At 49.7% G+C, this 14,579-nt stretch overlaps 1 protein-coding gene across 5 annotated transcripts; it reads right to left on the reverse strand.

The window, feature by feature from the left end:
- Positions 1-4,224: 4,224 nt before the first annotated feature.
- On the reverse strand, positions 4,225-9,761 carry PAFAH1B3 (platelet activating factor acetylhydrolase 1b catalytic subunit 3). 5 transcript variants are annotated; one of them, XM_077336756.1, is made up of 6 exons: positions 9,561-9,761; positions 8,498-8,595; positions 6,656-6,745; positions 6,425-6,541; positions 4,922-5,044; positions 4,225-4,819 (listed from the first exon to the last, which is right to left on the reverse strand). In XM_077336756.1, exons 1-6 carry the CDS (start codon positions 9,733-9,735, stop codon positions 4,553-4,555), a joined length of 870 nt encoding a protein of 289 aa, XP_077192871.1. In that variant the 5' UTR covers positions 9,736-9,761; the 3' UTR covers positions 4,225-4,552. The 5 variants fall into 5 exon arrangements, with proteins under 5 accessions (XP_077192871.1, XP_077192872.1, XP_077192873.1 ...); XM_077336757.1 differs by lacking the exon at positions 9,561-9,761 and adding an exon at positions 9,391-9,448; XM_077336758.1 differs by lacking the exon at positions 9,561-9,761 and adding an exon at positions 9,114-9,262.
- Positions 9,762-14,579: the final 4,818 nt, after the last annotated feature.

Consider the following 14,579-nt stretch of genomic DNA (forward strand, 5'->3'; position numbering starts at 1 on the left):
GCTTTGGCTGCAGAGTTGTAAAGGTACAGGTTCTTCACCCTCATACCTCAGTCTGCTTCGGTTACAAGTTTTGGTATAGCTCTGCAACAAGGGCCAGCTGAGGAAAGAAGAGCTAGCAACTGGCCCCCTAAGACTGTTCTGGTTCTTCCGCTTTGGTTTGGTCAAAGGCATCGTCTCAGACTGTGTGCCTCTGAAGGGATGAATAGGTGATGCCTACAGGAGTCTCAGGAATCCTACTTGGGCAGCAGCTTCAGGGGTGTTCTGTGTAGTTCTTATCTGTCCGTCCCCCCCCAAATTGGCAACAGCAGAATGAATGTATATGTGCACCTCTTACTTTTACAGGTTTCAAAGCTCACATGTATAGCACCAGGCTGTCACCATTTAGAACAGCTGTATTTGCGACTTCTTTTTCTTTTACCTGCAAATTGTAACATCACCTTTTCACTTTCCTCTCTCCTGGATTTTTCTTTCTTCCTGTTTCTTTTCCAGGATTGCATTTAGGCCACAAAGGAGGCCTAGTGTCGCAGCCTTTGAGCACTAGAGAAGGAATAGGCATCTTCCAGGGGTGTGCCAAAAAACCCAAAACAAAACAGGTAGTTTCTGGATTTGGGTATGTTGAACCCAAAAAATGTTGGCATTTCCTGTTAATCAGGAATCCCTATATTTGGTAACTATTTAGGAAACCCATTTTTTTTGTTTGTTCCATTATAGCCATAGGGGAGACCATCTGGGGGAGGGGGCTGTGTTTTAAGGTAGAGGTGCCAAATCTGCAGCATAGTTGCTGATGTCTCTCCTTAACTCCTCCCAGTTTTAAAAAGGCCCCCCTAAAAAGATGCCCCCATCCTCCATTGATTTGAGTGGAGGGGGAAAAAGGCATTCAAAGGGACAGAGATCCTTTTAAATGCCTTCTCCACTCCAAGCTGCAACTTTAGTTTGGAATGCACTCAAGTAAAAGGCGTTTAAAGAGACTGCAATCTCTCTAAATGCTTTTAAACTTGACCTATCTGGCAATCCTGAAATTTTGGGGGCTTAGATACTTTCGTTAATCAGAAAAAATAAAAATCAGTATCTGGCTGAATTAATACCCCAAAATTATCTTATTGTCCAGGTATTTTTTCAGCTCAGATGAGCCAGATGCACACCCCTAACAGACATGGAGGGATCCAGCTGAGGGTAGTTTGAATGAAACACTGAAGCTGTAGCAAGTTGCTTAACACATGCTTATAATATATGTCAGGTAAGCATATAGTAGAATAAGAACTCATGACTTTCTAATGCTTAATTTACATAACTGAACATATCCTAACAGTGATCATTACAAATCTGCAATTAGTTATTAACGAGGGTGACAACAGAAGGGAGGGTAAAGGAGAAGGACCCTTCTTGGTGAGTATCCAAAGATTGTTCTTCCTCTGAGAACGGAGGACATCTTGGAGTGGGACCTCCCAGAGCAATCCATCAAATCCCGGGTGGGCTATTGTCTCCCAACTCCAAACTTCTCAAGGTGGCATTTGCTGAACTACTCGTGTCCATATTTTAATGTCTCACAAACATAGAGGCCAAGGTGGCCACCTTACAGATCTCTTTGGTTAGAAAATGCTGCATTATTGGCTGATGTACACAGAGTGTGTCATGATGCCCACCAGAATCTTTTGTCCCCGAGCCCTGTAGGCTTCTGCGCTGCAGGCTTTCAGACATGTAGCAATAGCTGCCTTAGACATCTTTCCCCCCATGTTTGATGGGAACACCTCTGTGAACATCTTGTCCGTTTTTCTGAATCCTTCCATGCAGGACAAGTACACTTTCAGGGCCCTCCTTACATCTAGATTATGCCATAACTGTTCTTTTTGGAGTATTAGGTTTTGGGCAAAAAATGGGTTGGTTAATTTCTTGGGCACTGTAGAATCTCATTTGGACTTTCGGACAGAAAGGAAGGTCCAATCTCAATATTACCTTGTCTCTATAAAACACGCACAACTCTTTCCTGATTGAGAGAGCCCCCAGCTCCGAGGCCCTCCCAGTTGAAATGATTGCCACTAGAAATGTTCTCATCCTAAGAGTCTGTTGTGAATTGTCCTTGAGAGGCCCAAATGGAGCTTTAGTAAGAGCTTACAAGATTCAATTTAGTTTTCAGGATGGAAATCGATGTGACTAGGGTGGACCCTTAGCTGCTGCCCCTTTTAAAAACCTAACTAAGTGGGGGTGTCTGGAAATTGCGACCCCTCTGATGTGTGGAACAATGGTTGCTAGGGCAGCCACTTGTCTCCTAAGTGTGGCAACTCGGTGACCCTTGGAGAGACCTTCTTGGGGGAAGTTCAGGATGACACTTATGCTCAGATTAGCGTCTGTTATGAATGTGAGGAACTCTTCTTCTTGCAAGGCCTCTGTTATAGATCTGAGGATTTCCATGCGGAAATGCCGAAGCTGCATATGGCAGTTTAAACATGTTAAGTCTATGATTGCTTTATAGTCCCTATTGGGCTTGGGGACTGTAAAGAATGTGGAGTAAACTCCCAGACCAATTTCTAGAGTAGGGACTAGTTCTATCGCCTACATCAGTGGTCCCCAACCCCCGGTCCGAGGACTGGGACCGGTCCGTGGCTCCTCCGTGTTGACTGTTCCCGGTGATAAAAAGGTTGGGGACCACTGGCCTAGATGACCATGCTGCATTGCTAGTAATGTCCGGGTCTTTTCTGGGTTCTGGATTTTTGGTGATCTTGTTAAATGATCCAGTGGGAGGGAGTGGAATTCTACCTTGTATCCCTGTTCTACACCATCTATGGCCTACTGGTCTGCTTTTTGTTGAGCCCAGGGGTCATGAAAAAGGGCAAGATGATCCCCCCCGCCCCAGTGTCCGAAGATAGTCAGGGCCTGTTAGGCCCTTGTTGGTTTTCTCCTGACCAGCATTGCCTGGTGTGTTGAATCTAAAGAAGGATTCCCCTCTTGAAACTCTGGGAGCCAGATCCCTTCTGGTCTCCTGTCTAAACCTGCGGAGTGTACACTGGGTGCAGAAGGAACAATTTTGGAACATCCTATTATCCCCCTCTCCTAATATACTTGGGGAGCACTCTCCTCTTATATCTAGTTTCCACTAATATGCTATTTGAAGCTTCTCCAAGAAGTATCTCTGTTATAGTCTTGATGTGAGCTTCTCAGCCATAATGCTTGCCTGGAAGCTGAAGCCAATGCTCTGCCTGAAAATATTATGGTGTTCAAGGTGACATCTGTCAAGAAGGATGGTGCCTTTAAAAGCCTGTTTGCTTTTTCTTCTGGGCAGAGGGGTGTGTGTGTATCTGTCATCAGTTTCCCCTTTCCTGCTACAGAGGTTTTGGGTCTCCTCTCGCACTGTTTGTCTCAGTATGGAAATAATCTCAGGAGGCAGAGATGCTTGGGCCCCCAAGTCCCTTGTGTGTCATGAAGCAGGGGGCTTAGTGGGACCGGTGGCTGCCGCCTGCTGAAAGCCCGCTTGCACCAAAGGCTGTCTCTGCCTCGCACCGCGGAGCTTTGTGTCAGGCCGCCAAATGGGTTTGGCCCATCAAGCGGGAGTTGGGCCTCCTCACTCCTCCTGGGCAGTGCAGCCCACAACTGGGCTGTGTTTGCCAGGCCTGACGACTCAGCAGGGAGGAACTCACAAGTTGAGCTGAACAATAAAAATAATGTAAAACTTGTAAAATATTTACACTGACGACTCAGCAGCCACGGCTGTAATCGGGGCTTCTAAACCCTCTTCCGATAAAAAGCTGTTGCTGGGGGCATTCTCAGCCATCGTTAAACTGTCAGTAATTACTTAATTAAAAAATCTGTGTCACTTTCCAGTGGCGCAAAATGGCTGACAGCTCCAGCCATCCAGGCGAAGGCTTTTTTTGATAGAAGGAAGAGAGCCTGAATTAAGGTGAATAAAGTAGCAAGGGTGAGGTAGGTATTAGAATGTAGTCCAAAGGAAATCTGATTTGAAATAGGTAGAACTCCTTCAACTAGCTGCATTCCCTGTGAGGCAGGAGAAAAAACTGAGGAGGTGACTCACAAAGGGGGCAGGAACAGGAATAAGTTTTTAGTCCTGCCTCCCTGGGTATGTGGTGAGATTTACCCAATCCAAGATGTCCTCTGTCCTTGGAGGGAGAGGCATCATTCAGTTCAGAAGGATCACCCATGTATCAATGTGCATCTAACTACTCAGAAACCCTTTGGCAGGAGCTCAGGGAGAAGTACTTAAAATACCGCAAGTGGAAATATGCACCGTTTTTATTAAGTAAACAAAAGCAAGCGTGCTCTCACTCGCCCTCCGTTCAACTCCCGGGGGTTTTGTCAGCCTGTGCACTTCTGGGCATTACCCTCTCACCCAGCAGCTTGCACAGTTGCAAGAACCAAGCGCCCAGGCTAAAGTATCCCATTTGGTCAAGTGGGTGAAGGAGAAGAATTAACTGGATGACCTGCGCTTGTGGAAGACCGAAGGCAGGCCCTGCACCAGCTTCCGCATGGGTGCCTCTGGTCCTCCCACAGCCCAGAGCGGGGAGGGGGCCCCTCTATCCCTGGACGGCGGGAACCGGAGCGGTCAAGAAGCCTTGGCGTTGCGTTCTCCCAGCAAGCTCAACAGTAGCCGATGCAGCGCTGGGCAGAACCGTGCGTAGCCATGGCGACTCAAGTGGAGGTAGTCGTACATGTCGTGGTGGCTGATGGTGCCGTCCGAGTGCACGAAGCCCGGGTCGGCGTCGAGGAAGGTGGCGTTGGGCAACAGCGGGACCCTGGCCTCCAGCAGTTCGTTCACTCGCTGGTTCTTCTCCCGGAGCGGGTTGGGGCTCTTGCCCCGTGGCAGCAAGCCCTACACCAAGGCAGAGGGGACAAAGGTGGGACTAAGGCAGGACTGGGACAATCGCAGTGCCCACTGGGAGGGCCCACGTCCACCCTCCGAAGGGGCACTCACCACAATGACCACTCGGGCCTGCGGCTGCTGCTGATTAATCAGATGCACGATGGCTTCGATGCCGCCCGCCACCTGCTCTGCTGTGTGGCCATGGTTGTTAGTGCCCACCCAGACAACCACGATCTAAGGGGGGAGGAAAGAAAGCAAAATAGGGACCTTTTAGGAGCTCAGCTCAGCACGGCCCTTCCCTGTGCAAGATCCCCCTAATGCAAGAGCCATGGTCTGCCTTCTGCAGGTTTGGGCTGGGCTGCCAAGATGTGCAAGATGTACTGTTGAGTTTTACACCAGTAATTCTCCCCCTCGAAGCCCCTTATTGGTCCTTGGGCTAAAAGCCCAAGAGGCTTTGCAGAAGGAGACACAGATAATCAGGCAAAGGGGCGTCCAGCAGCAGCAAGGGATCTGACCCCATTCTGAAAGTGTCAGACATCAACGGGTGCAGAGCTCCAGGGGGCAATTCTCAGCTTTGGTTTTCTTCCATAAGCCAGGCTCTCTAGGCCCCAGGTTTGTGCAGGAGTGTTTGAAAGTGCTATCTGGGGCTACCTTAGATGATGGGAAAGGAAATGGTGAAACAGGATTTCGGTTTCTCCTTGTAGCTCACATCCATGCAGCTGCCTTCTACTCATTTGGACCAATGGTCCACCCAAGTCAGTATTGACTCCTCAAGACGGGCAGCTGCTCTCCCGGCTCCCAGACTGGCAGCCACCTTTCACAGCATTGACCACCTGGTCCTCCTTACTGGAGTTGCCAGGGATTGAACCCGGGACCTTCTGCGTGCCAAGCAGAGCAGCCCCTCCCCCTCCTTGAACAAAACCAGAATTAAACAAGATGAACTGACAGAGGGCTATTTTAGTTTGTTCAGGCTGTTTTGCGGGGTGGGAGGTGAGATACTCTAGTCAGCACTTGCTGGCAGGGGCTCATGGGAATTGTAGTCCATGTACATCTGGGGGGGGGGTTGCAGTTTGACTACCCCTGCTCTAGTCATAGTGCTCCGCAGCTGTCACTGATGTATTTCCTAAATTTCCCCTTCCCAAAGGGAAAGAACAATTCCCCTCCCCAAACCCCTCATTTCTGGAGGGAGAATAAATGAGGAAAAACCATTGCAAGCAAATCTGCATGATTCTCTGGCTGCAGAACAGAAACAGACCTCCTCCTTAAACAGTTGCATTGGCTTTGTTGGTCTCCCTTTTTTGGGGGAGGGGGGGCAATGAAAGCCTCCTCCTAGGCTATTCACCCTCCTCGGGTGGGCAGTCTCCCTGCAGTCTGTCCCTTCCCTCTTGCCCTCGTGTCTTGGCCAGTGGAAGAAATGCAGAAGACGGAAATGACATCATCACTCTCTGTGCCAGTGTCATACCCAGGTGGAAACCCTGATGTGACACCAGCACAGGGCAGGGGGACGGGGTCTCCAGAGCATTGTTGGGTGTGTGGATCCTGCCAGGGCTTTGCCTACCCGTGACATCCATCATTTCCACCCCTGGCCCTGCCTGTTGCCATTCAGCCTCGTACCTTTGGCCGGATGTGTTGCAATTCCCCGTCCTGCAGGCGCCAGAGCACGTTCTGGGTCGCATCTCCCGCCATGCCAAAATTGAGGGCGTGGAGAGGGGAGAACAGCTCCCTCCAAATCTGAGAAGAGAAGTACAGAGCGTCAGGTGCCAGGAGGCCCCTCGCCTGTTCTACCTCCCCCCTCATCCCACTGGTGGCTGGGGTTTGTGTGGAAACGCCCCAAAGCTCCCTTACCTCAAACTGATGTAGGAGCTGCAGCAGAGAATCGCCGATGAACACCACCTCGGGCTCCTTGTCTTTGCTGTCCGCGATGAAGCGCTGGTGCTATTGGACAGGGGAGAAGTGGGGGGGGGGGGTGTCAAGGGAGTGATGTCCACAGAGGAGGCAAGGAGGGGAACCACCTAAGGGGCTGGACACAAGGTGCAGCCTGAGCAGCCAGGTTAAAGCACCCGTGGACTCTGCAGAACTGGAACTTTTTGCAGATTATTATTATTGTTTCGATTTATTACCTGCCATTCCCAAACGGCTCGTGGCGGGTTACAATTGTCTGAATAAAATCCCAGTAAAACCCCCCAGACATAAAAACATAACGCAAACCCAACCAATCGCAATAACAAAAAAAGATACAGCGGAAAAACTCTTTAACTTTCAACTATCATTCCCCCAATAAAAATCTACAGGAGGGTGGGAAGAGGAGCCCAGGTAGAACCGCTCTATTCTGGAAGGGGGGGGGGCATACAGATCTTCCTTGCCACACCGGCCTCAACCATAGACCTGGCGGAAGAGCTCAGTTTTGAAGGTCCTGCAGGGCCTGCAACTCCTCCAGGAGCTCCTTCCACCAGGTCATGGCCAGGACCCAGAAGGCCCTGGCCCTGGTCGAGGCCCTGGGGCCAGGAATGACCAAAAAATTAGATCAATTAATGCTGCTTCCCCAAAGTGTTTCCATACAGTCACGTTCCCTTCCCCTGAACTGTCAAAGTTCAAGATAAGAAGAGTTGGTTTTTATGTGCCGCTTTTCTCTACCAGAAGGACTCCCAAAGTGGCTTCCAATCGCCTTCCCTTTCCTCTCCCCACAACAGTCGCCCTGTGAGGTGGGTGGTGCTGAGTGAGCACTTGAGAGAACAGCACTATCAGGCCTGTGAGGAGCCCAAGGTCACCCACCTGGTTGCATGTAGAAAAGGAGCAGGAACTCAAACCCAGATTGCCAGATTAGAAGCTGCCGTCCTTAACCTCTACGCCAAGCTTTTGAAATGTCAGCCTAATAAAGGGCATGCCCCCTTCTGCATCATGACCCAGGTGTTCCTTTGTGGTCTCCCATCCAAATACTGACCCGATCCAGCCCTGCTTAGCTTCTGAATCAGGCTAGCCTGGGCCATCCAGGTCCGGGTGGGACCGAGATGTGGAAGGGTGGTTTCTACTGCTCTCTTCCTTCTTATGACATTCAGGTGGGCTGCTGCGTTGATCTGAAGCCGCACCATAAAGTTTGAGTCCTGTGGCCCCTTTAAGACCAACCAAGTGTTCTTCGGTGGATCTGAAGCACTGAGCATGTGCACATGAGAGCTACCTTGAATAAAACTTTGTTGGTTTCAGAGGTGGCTCTGGACTCGGGACTTTGGTAAGTTTGGGAGAGACAGTTCTGAGTTGGGTTGGGCACTTCGGTGGCCGAAGCGGCTGTTCGCACCCGAACCAGCCTGTGGTGCAAACGGACGCTTCGGATGCCAAAGCTCCCAAGCCTAGTTCTGAGCCCATGGTGGCAATTGTATTAAATTGACCTAAGGCAGAGATAATCAAACTACGGCCCTCCAGATCTCCATGGACTACAATTCCCATGAGCCCCTGCCAGCGATTGCTGGAGATCTGGATGGCCGCAGTTTGACTACCCCTGACCTAAGCGGTCAAAAAGAGCTGGAAGATGCCCTAGTAACAGGAGCTTTATTCCCTGCTGCTGATCAGCTCTTTGCAGGGAGCGTGTGGGGAAAAGAGACAGAAAGGGGGACTGAGACCCCCTCCTCTCTAGCCCCGGCCTTCTTTTCTGCCAAAGTAGGCCTCTTAGTGGCCACCTGCGCAATATCTCACCAAGGACATCCACCGCCCATCTCCATGGACATCCACGACCGGGGTTGGCGTGGCGGCTGGGTTCTTGTCCCCGTCACCCATGGTCCCTTTGGTGGCTCCTGCAGGAAGGGTAAAAAAAACAACAACCAAAACACAAACCATATATACAAGTTACATCTCTATCTCTTCCACCTCGCAAGCTGCAAAACGGGCAGTCCCGCAAAGAAACGAGGGCAGCCGAAGTGCATCTGGGTTTTGCAGCCGGCCGATGGGTGCAAAGATCTCGACTAGCCAAGCTGCCCCTATTCACCTTCCTGACGCACCCCCACCTCAGGCGAATGGCTTAATCCAGCCCTTCTCAGCCTCACAAAGAACGGGCAGGCCCACTCCTCAAAGAAAGGCGAGAAGCGTCGGGGTTTTCAAAGCCTGTTTTGCAAAAGCGCGCAAGGCTGGAGGGTGGGGATCCGAGGAAGAGCAGGATCCACCCGCGCCCTTCTTTTGATCGCCCGCGCCCGTCCCACTGGGGATCCCTTTCCAGGTATACGGAGGGGGGGGGAAGACCTTCCATTGTGCCTAAGTGCACAATGGGGCTCTATTCAGAAATAGAGGTTGCTATCTACCATTGGGGGGTGTTTACCTTTTTAAAGAGAAAAGGGCCTAAACGCTGTCAGGAATACCGGGCAGCCCCAAGCAGCGCAAGAGAACAATGCCTCTATGGCTCCTCCCCCCTTCCTGTGGTCATAATGGTTCTGCCCGGTCCTCCATCCCGCGCCTATTGGTAGGGTCCCTCTAAGGATCAGAAATTACCCTGCCAATGCGTAAGGCCAGTACCAATGCAAACAACGGGGGGGGGCGCAAACGGGTGACATTTACAGCGTTCCCCGAGATGCCGCGTGAGGCGGCCGAGTTCCCACCTTCGCTTTCCACGACTGCCCGTCGAATGGTGGGCCTGAGCATCCCCCAGGGAGGGAAAACCAGTTATCTCGCTACCCCGCCCCTATCCACACACAATGGTTTGTTCTCCTCTTGTGCCTACTCGGTATAAAGCCAGTACCACTGCACGGGAGGGGGGGAGAATGCTCACCGGGGTTGGGGCGGAGGAATCGGTGGGAGAGGATCCTCGGAGGCGAAAAGAGCTCTCGCGATCCCCCACTGGCAAACTGCAGTCCGTCTCGGCCGCGCTCGAAGTGGTTACCGCTGCGGCTTGGACGGAACCAAAGGACAGGGCGAGTTGAGGGGAAGAGGCTGCGCTCTCTCATCTACCCCCCCATGACGCGGCGGGAATGGTACCGGCTACTCGATCCGCTGTTCCATTCATCGTCTCGCGATTACGCCATGGCGGCTGTTCTGTCTACCCTCCCCTTTTAGGTGGCTGTTCCGTGAGCCCTCCCGGCGCTCCCCAGGCAGCTGAAGAAACTTCAGGCTGGAAACCGGCTTCAGTCGTTCCGGGTCTGCTTGCGTGTGCTCTTAAATGTCGCCTTAAAAAAAGAAAAGAAATGCAACATTACCTCTAAGCATAGTTAATGAAACAGCATATCTATTTAAGTCGTGCCCCTTTTCCCTTCCGTTCTTCCTTGCAAAATTATAACTACAATCAGACCCAATAATCTTCTTGACAGCGGAAAAATTAGTAGTTGGGACGCTGTACCTGCCTGGTGCATTCCCCACAAATGCATTTAAAATTCAAACTGGCCGATTTCCCTGGGAGTGCTAATTTCTGGTAAGAAAAAATGCAGCCATGCTATTGAGTTTCATAGGCTTTTAATATACGCACAAGGCAGCAGTAATTCAGCAGGTGTGTGTGCATGCCAAAGGGAGCATTGCTTACTGCAATGAAAATACTGTACCCCCGAAATAATGGGAGGTGGAAAAAGCCATGTATGCCTGGGTGAGACATCTCTCCCAGCATTTAAAAATCATTCTGGTGAAGGAGAAAGCACCTGGAACGTAATGAAATAATAGTATTTATAGATTAATGTAGAGCAGTGGTTCTCAATCTTGGGGACCCCCTTTGGGGGTCAAATGACTCACAGGGGTCACGGCAGGGCAACCATCTACACAACAGCCTTGCGGGGTAGATTGAGATAGAACATCCATCTGCAGCAGCGGAAAAGAGCAAGATGGACATGGTGGGACAAGAGGCAGAACTGAACTGAAAAAACTTGGGAAAAACCAATTGATATAGAACCATGCACAAAGGATCTTCACGCCATTGGTCAGTTTTGGTTTAATTTCTGTGAAAGGACCCTTGCATCATTTTATGGTTGGGGGTCACCATAACAGGAGGAACTCTATTAAAGGGTTGCGGCATTAGGAAGGTTGAGAACCACTTCTATAGAGTGTACTAAACTCTGCTACGGAGAAATAACTAGCTAACTTAAAGCTCAAAACACTCCCAAGAGTGCTAGCCACTTCCCCTCACAGAATGACCTTCCCGCCCAAAGTCACGTGATGTGGGAGGGACTAGCAATCTCCCCTCAGTCCTTTCCCCTTGCTGCTGAAAGACAATCAATATGTAGCGGCCCAGCGGGGATGGAGGGAGGGTTGTGTGACTGCACAGAAGACCACTCGATGAACAACAGCTACAGGTAAATGCAACCTTGTTTTCATCTTCGTGGGTTCTGTGCAGTCCCACATGGGAGAATAGCAAGATCACTCACCGTGGAGATGGGGTGGGCTATATGCACAGTATTGATTGTAGTACTGCTTTCCCCACCGTTGCATCTCTCGTAGAGTCGACATCCAGGGAATAATGTCAGACAAAGGTCCCCCGTGTCGACCAGGTAGCCGCTCTGCAGATGTCAGACATCGGGAGCCCCGCTGCAAATGCGGCTGCTGTTGCTTGGGCTGTGGTGGAATGAGCGGTAACTTTCAAAGGGCAATTCAGCTTAGAAAGTCTATATGCCTCCCAAATTGCCTGCACAAATTGCCTGGAGCTCTTCCACCAGGCATTTGCTTGAGGCCGACCGACTTAGAACACCTGCTGGTCCCCCCAGACGCCCACCCATGTCTCTCCCAATGTTACTGTTAATTGTTATTTATATTATAAATGTGGTTTTGTAATCTTTTGATGCTTTATTGAAAGTTGTTTAGATGTTATAGTCTGTATAATGTTCCATGTAAGTTATATAATGTTCAGTGTAAACCGCCCAGAGCTGCCAAGAAATGGGCGGTATAGAAATCTAAACAAATAAATAAACAATCCATCCTGAAAGTGTCTGAGAGGACGCTGCCTTACCTTTATTGACACCCTTGAAGCATACAAAAAGTGACTTATCCTTTCTGAAGTGTTGCGTTCTGTCCAAATAAAACAAAATAGAACGTCTAACATCTTAGGTGTGCATCTGTCTTTCAAACTGTGAAGATGGGCTTGGAAAGAAAACAGGGAGTGTCACGGGCTGTCCCAGGTGGAACTTCGAGACCACTTTAGGCAGAAAGGCTATGCTAGGACGTAGAATCACTTTGTCTCTGGACACTTGTAGAAATGGAGGCTCCATAGATATGGCTGCCAGTTCCCCCACCCGAAGTGCTAACGTAATTGCAGTCAGAAATGCTGCTTTGTGCAACAAAAAAGACAAATCCGATGTTGTCAAAGGCTCAAAAGGCTCAAAACAAGGGACAAACCCCATTGAGGGACCACAGGGGAAACTGGGGCCTAGTCTGCACACACAGGATAATGCACTTTCAATGTGCTTTGGCAGCTGGATTTTCCTGTGTGGAACAGGGAAATCTACTTCAAAAGTGCATTGAAAGTGCATTATCTATTGTGTGCAGACTAGGTCTGGGTGAAACAAGTTTTTTAAACCTTTCAAAAACATACGTAACATTGGATGGGAAAAAATTGGTTTGCCATCCACAAGGTTGTTCGAAGCCAAAATAGCGGCTAGGTGGACAATTGAGGAATTCGAGAGCCCTGAGTCTTTCAAAAAGGAATGTCCTGACTATGAAAATGCCCACATTGGAAGGTGGACTCTATAGGAACCCTCCCCTCCTCAGGCTCCACCCCCAAAATTTCCATGTATTTTCTGATCTGGAGCTGGCACCCCCTAGTAAACAGGGAAGTCTGTTATCCCCAAAACGAGTGCTCAGCCACACTCACAGCTGTGTAATTTCCTGAAATCGAGCTTGCACTGCATTCTTTCAATCAGCCACACGGGGCCCCCAACCTACTCACTAATCTCCAGGCACCAAAAGGAAATGGGCATGAAGTCCATCAGCACCAGGACTGGTGGTTTCCACCCTCCCCCACATCCCCTTCTTAAATTCTGGGAATTATAATTATCTAAACGAACTGGGCTTCGCAAGTCTGATTTTTTAAAAAAATGGCCAGGACCCTCATCAAACTATAACTTCCAGAATTCCTTGAGTGAAATTTTTTAGGAGTTAAATTTCCCTGGAGAAGGTGTGCTTCAGCCTTTAGGCAGCCGAATGAATTGTCTTCTGCTCTTCTTGCACATTCCAGATGTGGCCTGAACATCACTGCCTGAACATCACTGCCCTGTAGGGGCACGAGTCACTCTGGTGCACAACCCTGAAGAGGAAGGTTTAAGAGTGAACCAGTGATGGGTGGGCACAATCCACTTGTGGCAGGGCAGAAATGTCCACAAAGTGGTTTACATGTTCCTTAAGTGACATCTGTTTCTTTGGCTCTTAGTCCTCTTCACTGAGTGGCCCAAACTTCAGAAGAAACATTTTCATATCTTCAGGACTTTTCAAACAAAGGGAAGAGGAAAAGGGTTTGTCCTCCAGGCTTGCTTAGATGAGGCAGACCCCCCCCCCCATCTTTGGTGCATCTGATCCTTTCACACTATAATTATGTCCATTAAAGCTTCCATCTGCCTGCTGGGAAGAGCTGCTCTTAAGCCCCCTTCGGTTTGCTCTTGTCCTCTGTTCTCTCATCAGGATCCATTACAATCCCATTAGCAACATGAGCCAAGTGCTGACACGACTGTCCTCCGCTGAGGCCTGCTCCAATCCTCTTAGCAGGCCTTTTAAGCAGATGTTCTCCTCTGGAGAGGCTTGACGGATGGGATGTGTATAGACAGGGCTCTGTTATCAGGTCTTTCCAACAGTTAAAATGCTGTCATGGAGAAGGCAAATCCCCCCCCCATCTCTGTACAGTTGCATTCCCACAGGGTTGATCGCCACAAAAATTAGAATTGAGAATCTTCCAAGACCTGAGATAACATGACATGCCCGATTCCTTGTGAATATTTCCAGGTACACAATCACAGAAAGCCACCGTAACACACATGCATACTCTGTGGAAGCCGAGCTCAATAGCTAAACAAAGAGATTCAGATGTGTAGCAGTATTGATCTGAAGCAGCAGAACCAAGTTGGAATCCAGTGGCACCTTTAAGACCAACAGAGTTTTAGTCATGATATAAGAGAGATTTGCTAAACAGCCTTTTGTGCTCTTCTCAAAGGTCACCTATTCCCTTTATCTCCTCTTCTACACCAGAGAAAAGGGAAGGAGCAAGGTACGATGTTCTTGCACTCTTTCTCCACCCTCCATTCACCGTGAGCCCCCACCCCCCATACACACATAGCCAACATTTCACTTGGCCACAAGCACTAGTCCTACTTGTAGTTCTAGAAACAAATGAGCTGTTGAACCTGTAAGGTGCATCCTACCTTTTACTGTGGTTCTAGCCCTCATGGTGGAGAGTGAAAAAGTGTAGGGAGCATATTTTTGAAAAGCTTTAACATTCAAGGGAGAGAATTTCTGTCGGATGTGTAGTGTGGTGCTTAAGGGCAGCAGACTTCAACCCAGAGAACTGGGCTTGATTCCCCACTCCTCCACCTAAAGCCTGTTGGGGTGACTTTGGGCCAATCACCGTTCTTCCAGCACCTTTTCAGCCCCACCTACCTCACAAGGTACCTCTTTGAGGGAGAGGAAAGGAAGGAGCTCGTAAGCCACTTTGAGACTCCTTCGAGCAGGGACTTCCAAGCAGGAAGCTCTGGAGGGGGCTTTTCTCCTCCTGCCTAAATGGACTTGGCCACAAAGTAGGGAACTGGACACCTGTGTCCAGATGGCTTGGTGGGTATGCCTTGGGTATAAAAATCAAAGGGAGGAAGTTGGTTATGGCATGGTATGGGGG

The sequence above is a fragment of the Paroedura picta genome, chromosome 5, assembly GCF_049243985.1.
Source record: "Paroedura picta isolate Pp20150507F chromosome 5, Ppicta_v3.0, whole genome shotgun sequence".
Lineage (NCBI taxonomy): Eukaryota > Metazoa > Chordata > Lepidosauria > Squamata > Gekkonidae > Paroedura > Paroedura picta.

What these genes read in the sequence shown, in the direction of transcription:
- PAFAH1B3 (XM_077336756.1), bottom strand. Translation starts at nt 9,735, where the DNA reads ATGAGAGAGCGCAGCCTCTTCCCCTCAACTCGCCCTGTCCTTTGGTTC. An exon ending in ATGGGCGGTGGATGTCCTTG is followed by an intron (nt 6,746 to 8,497) that starts GTGAGATATTGC and finishes CCTGTCCAATAG; the next exon opens with CACCAGCGCTTCATCGCGGA. An exon ending in TGCAACACATCCGGCCAAAG is followed by an intron (nt 5,045 to 6,424) that starts GTACGAGGCTGA and finishes CTCCCCCCTTAG; the next exon opens with ATCGTGGTTGTCTGGGTGGG.